The sequence below is a fragment of the Anarhichas minor genome, unplaced genomic scaffold (assembly GCF_050575085.1).
Source record: "Anarhichas minor isolate MPS153535 unplaced genomic scaffold, ASM5057508v1 ptg000010l, whole genome shotgun sequence".
In the NCBI taxonomy this organism is placed as follows: domain Eukaryota; kingdom Metazoa; phylum Chordata; class Actinopteri; order Perciformes; family Anarhichadidae; genus Anarhichas; species Anarhichas minor.
This window is the reverse complement of record NW_027466456.1, coordinates 5033219-5039218: the sequence shown is the minus strand read 5'-3', so window position 1 is coordinate 5039218 and position 6000 is coordinate 5033219. Positions and strand designations below refer to the sequence as shown.

The following is a 6000-nucleotide window of genomic DNA, read 5'->3' as shown; positions in this document are numbered from 1 at the left end:
CCACTTACAGAGCAGAGGGGTGCACCTCATAATTAAGAGCAGAGGAGCGGAGACATGAGGAGAGTTTGCTCCTCTTTTTCAACTGTCTCTTTGTCTCTCTCTTCAGTCAGCTGAATGACGTCAGAACATTGAATGACAGTGAGAGAGGACAGACAGGGTAAGGTTGGACCGGGACAGTGAGTCTGAGGGGTTGATTTATTCCAGTCTGCTGTTGGAGGGAATGGGTGTTCAGAGAGAGCTTGGTGCCAGGGCTCACGTACTTTGCCTCACTGGCCACTGGGGGTGCGCTCTCCCATGTTCTTCCCTAGAAGATGGCTGAAGTCAGCCAGTTCTCCCAGCCCTCGAGGCCCGTGCATATCTGGCCTGATGAGGCCCGGGCGCTGGGAGTGATAGGACACTCCATTGTTGCTGTTGTAGTTGAGCGCCTCGTGACTCCAGCGAGGCTCCCCATAGTCCATGTGGGGCGTGGGAGCGGACACCACCCTCCGTCGGTCGGGGGAGTCCTGCGGCGTGGCGGGGTAGATGTAATCGCCCGCTGAGTTCCTCAGGGTGCCGCTGGGCCGACCGCCACCGTGCTCCCCTCTCTGGGTGGCTAGGATCAGGTAGCGCTGGCGCTCTGTGTGCGGGGGCAGCACGACCTCCCCCGGGTCCTCTATCCGGACCATCCCTCCACCCCCTCCACCTCCATGCAGGAACTTGGAGCTCAGGTAGATGACGGAGTTGTTGGGGCAGGGAGTCCCCACAGCGGTGAGGAAGGTCTGGCTCTGGTCCCAGTCGGTGTCTGGGAGACGCATGGACCGTTTCTGCTGCAGCGGGGTCTGCTCCGGGGTGGGCAGCAGGCCCGGGTCCATCTCTCCTTTAGACCAGCCGTTGGGCATGACGAAGGGGTTGTCCACCTGTGAGCGACGCCTCTCGCCGCCGCTGGTTCTTGTTACGCTCATTACTGACCCGCTGCGGCCCTGCCCCAGCATGCTCTGCTCTTTGTCACTTTTGCGGCGGGTGCCGCCGGCTCCGGAGCCTCGTGAGTGGCGGTGGCGGTGACTCATGATCCAGCAGACGGTGAGGCCGGAGAGGATGGCTCCTGTTGCGAAGGCTGAAACAGCAGACACCACCAGCAGGTTTACAGACACCAAGCCGTCAGGCTCCTCGATGAAACTCTCTTGGAGCAGCAATCCTACACAGAGAGAAATACAATCACAAAAAGAAGTCCATCAGTCAACTGGTGGAAATAGCATCAATATTTCCTGTATTAAACATGTGGGAGTTAACAAACGGCGAGACAAAATGGCCTATTTTCTCTCTCCCCCACTGTGGGTGGGAATGGTCGTATGCCTTCCAGCTAAGGTATAATTGCCTTGATTACGTAAAGTGGATGGTGGCTTTAATAGCTGTAATAACTGTCTTCCTGATTGAGAATAGCTCTTAACCCGAACATGTTTCACAACATTAGCTTTACAAGGAGAGATGACGTCTGGCATTAATGGTGAGTAATAATTCCAAGGTTTCATATCATATATACCAGTTATACTTCCCTAGATGTTTCTGTTGTATACACTACTTGTGACTGATAAGTATTTTCATTAAAAACAGTACATATAATAATCGATTAAGCTTATATAAAACACCTCGCAAGCTGGATACTTCTCGGCTTTTTGCCCAAACACAGTAAAGGCAGTAACATTGCTATCTTTCACTGATATCTCTCCCTTGTGCTGCATCTATATGCCAAAGGCTGTCGAAAGATGAACCGAAGGCGTCGTGTTTTTAGAAAAAAAGGGTAAAATATCCGCAGACAACACCATCAATTTCTGTATTTCTTTTATAGAAAAGCATGATGAACTACCTCCGAGAGAACTGTTTATGAATTATTGAAGATATGGGTACAGCTAGACCACAGCGCGGGCTGCCATGGATCAATTAGGAAAATGCCAGAAGAAAAGATATTCTTTGCAGTGTGAGCTCCCGAGACCAACACCAACGAATACAAAGAAATTGGGAATTGAATTGGGAAGCAGACTGGAGAAAAACAGATGAAGGAAAGGGGAGGGTGTTACAGAGAGAGAGAAAAAGAGAGAGAGAGAGAGTGAGAGAGAGAGAGAGAAGTTGCCCAAAGCAAACTTGAACATTTGGGGCCTTAGACAAACATAGTAATAGTTGTTAAATGACAGCACAGATAGCAGCAGAGGGAGGACTGTCTGCACAAGGACAGTAAAATAAATCCTTTCTCACAGAAAATAAATGGATGTCATTAATAGACATCGGGAGCCACTTACTCACTTCCACACAGCACCGGAGAACGGAAGACAGAATAAACATACAGAGAACAGCAGCGTCTTTTTAAACAAACATGCTTTTATTGTCTGACAAATTCATTTTTAATGGGAACAAATGGAGCTGGTTGTGGTGCAAATACGCTAACATGAGGCAGCCTGGTGGTTAATTAAGGTGGCCTGTGGCTTGGTATAATAAACTGTTACTCTACACATTGACATTAAGCTGGGGAATGGCATAAAACCCTGCGCGAGACCGCAGAACTGCGGTGCTGTGCCCAAGGTGCTATTGTACACAATAAAAGGAGCAGTTTACCAAAACTAAAAAAATTAAAAATCTGTAAAAAAAAAAAAAGGTCTTTTACATAATAAGACATTAAAATGTATTTTGAATGTCTTTTATCACAAAGTAATCTTTCAAGTTTCACATATTTTTTGGAGGTTTGGGTACATCTGATTAGGCTCGTCCCAAACGCTTCGAGCTCAAAGCTGGTTTCCTGTTCGTTGACCACAACAAATAGAAACATAAATACATTTCTAAAAGTCACATTTTCCAGATGCTGGCAACTGTGCTTTGGCAGAAACAATCTCAATGAAAAATAAGTACATTCATTTTTCTTGGTGGTCGTGATCGTAATGTGGTAAAAACACTATGAGGCTACACTTCAGCAAAGCTGTGCTAAATGCTAAAGTCAGCATGCTAACATGCTCACAATGGTAATTCAGGTTGCAGGTATAGTAACATTTAGCCTGTTAGCATGCTAATATGTGTGTATTAGCACCACACATAAAGTACAGCTGAGGCTAATGGGGATGTCATTAGTTTTGCAGATATTTGGTCACAAACCAAAGTATTGGACAAATTAACATTGTGACCTGATGATGGTGCTGAATAGAAACGGATCACCAACGTTTTTACAAATCATTCTGAATCAATAGTCGTCGAGACGTTTCACTAAAAATCAAAGACGTCAACCTCATGGTGGCGCTGGAGGAAAAGTCAGGATCCTCAAACATGAATTTCTGTTTAATGGCAATCCGTTGTTGTGATACGACCAAATAGAAAGATATGTTGCTAGCGTGGCAAACAGAAGCCTGAACCACACCTAAAGGTAAACTACTGCATAGATTAAAAAGTACCTAGTATAAGGGAGACTGTATAGCTCCACAGCAGTGGTCTTAAAGCAAAAATGTACTCTAAAGAGTCCAGACAACAAATAACCAGAAATATACTAAATCCATCGCCGGTCACTTGCAATTTAACCTCAAAGCTAAGACGAGAGAGCCTCGACACTTCCGATGCCGCTGCATACTTTCAGTTTGCAGTTTCCATCAACTCAGGCCTGACATTAATCAACTGGCCTTGTTGGTCAATCAATGTCCTTTTCAGCACTAATTAGTCCTTTATCACCGATCCAATACGCTCGGTGATACACGTGGACACAGGCCTTAGTTCCAGCCTGATAATTATGTGACACGCAGAGTTCAGTTCAGGTCACAGTCAGACAAATCCTCCTGAATAACCGGAGATCACATTTCATCAGCGGGATTGTGTTCGCTCTTAAAGCATATTTGTTTTAATTTTTTGTTTGTTTGCTTGATAGCACAACGTCTTCTTCCCTCATTTCATATCAACTTCCTTTTTTCTTTGCTTTTCCTCTTCCATTAATTCATCACTGCCTCTGAATATTCATTTTGGGATTGTTCAGAGGAATTCTTTCGTCAACACTATTTATGGTGCTTATGTTCATAATAAACATACTTATAAAGCATTATAATCTGCTTATAGTACTGTGTAATTATAGTCATAAACTCTCATAAATATTCATAATGCTTTAGAACGATATGATTTAATAAATAACACATTATAAGGCATTTTATGATGACTTATGTCAAGTATCATAATACTTAATAATTGCTGGTTTCTCACCGAATTTTTTGCAAGGATCATAGTGTATAATAATTCCCATAGTTGTAATACATTATAATAGTTTGTAATGCATTATAGTAAGTGTAATAATGAATTATAATGAGATTATAAATTACTCCAAGTAGTCATTGTTTGCAGTGAGTAAAGTGAAAGATATATTTAAATCTATTTAATTTAATATTCACTTTGATTAAAAGTATGGTATAAGTATTACAAGTATGTTATTAATAAATTATAGACATCAGTGCAATAGAAAGTGTTACACATGTTCTTTCCTGAAGTAGGTCCTTGTGTGTGGAAAGTGTTTATTTAGTATTAAGATTTATTAAGGAGGTTAGTTTAGCCCAACGGGATGTAAAAACTTGATTGCTCAATATCTCAAAAATTGCCCCGAACACGGACGGCAGCTCATAATTCATATCTCACGACGTGTTTTTCTTCACTCCGCTCGCTCATGCTGTCACACAGCTCGCAGTTACATCAGTCTTTGCGTTTTCATTTCGGCACTTGTGTACTTCGAAGTTTATATTGAATTGTTTGTTCATTGAAAGTTCTTTTTCGCCTCGAACACATTGTTGGCATCTTCGTTGCATGCAGCAGCCTAACAAAACCCAGAGCCTTGCCGTATTTATTTTCATGTTTCAGGCCAATATTCAATCTGGAAAGACTGCTAGTTTCAATTACATTATCTCCAGTCTCCTCGGTGAAAAGGGAGTTTGTGAGAGCAGCAGATGCAAAGAAAGGCATTTTGGAGGATTCCAACATGTTCATTTACAGTGTCCACACACACACACACGCATGCACACTGGAGGAGTTTGAAAAGTCAGGTAATGAATTGATTCATTACTGGATGTTTTTTTGAATAAACCGCAGCCTTGATGACTTTGTAAACAAAAACGAAGCGCTGCTGCAACCACAGAAAATTCAGAGCAAGGCTGCAACATAACGGCGTAAAACCGCAAATCTCCTCTCTCTCACACACTCTCACACACACACACACACACACACACACACACACACACACACACACACACACACACACACACACACACACACACACACACACACACACACACACACACACACACACACACACACACACACACACACACACACACACACACACACATCTGGTATTGTTCTTGCTGTACTCAGCTGCAGAGCTTGTAGATATTTCTCTAACATTTACCTCAACTGTGGTCCGGGGTTGCTGTGTGGCACTTCAGATTAAATTCTGCACGCTGCAATAATACTGCTGTCATCCTCATGCAGGGGGAGAGGACTTGACAAGTGTGTGTGTGTGTGTGTTGGTGTGGCTTTCTGTGTGTGTAGCTGTAGAACAGAGACAGGCTGGCCTTCTCACACTCGATATGCTTCCTCGACTCCCTTTCTCTTTGACTCGGACATTCAGATGATCTTGATTTATTTTTGTGAATTTCTTTTATTTCCCCACACAAGTCTGTCTTTCTTGGATGCACAACATGCAGACGGAAATCTATAGCAAGTGGCAATACGCTGAAAGAGCTGATGGAAAGGAAAGGATATATGTGGTAGTGTGCGTGTGTGTGTGTGTGACAGCAGGCAGGTTTCCATTCATCCTATCGAGAGGTGACAGTAGAAGCAACAGCGTGCACACTCTCCCCTCCCTTCAACTCCTTCTCTCCTCTTCCAATCCTGCTCACTTATTAAAGCTTAATAGAAGCCAACGGGCCTGCCTGTCAGCCTGACGTACACTGAGCTGCTTGTCTTGAGGCTTCCAGCTCCAATTACAGCGTAGCAATGAGAGGAGAGTGGAGGAGA

At 43.8% G+C, this 6000-nt stretch overlaps 1 protein-coding gene across 1 annotated transcript in view; it reads right to left on the bottom strand.

Annotated features, from left to right (window-relative positions):
- Window positions 1–266: 266 nt before the first annotated feature.
- Window positions 267–6000, bottom strand: part of sema6bb (sema domain, transmembrane domain (TM), and cytoplasmic domain, (semaphorin) 6Bb) — a 59695-nt gene continuing 53961 nt past the window's right edge. The window contains exon 16 of the mRNA XM_076088575.1: window positions 267–1174. Within this exon, the coding sequence (XP_075944690.1) occupies window positions 267–1174 (908 nt within the window). The remainder of the gene's footprint in view (window positions 1175–6000) is intronic.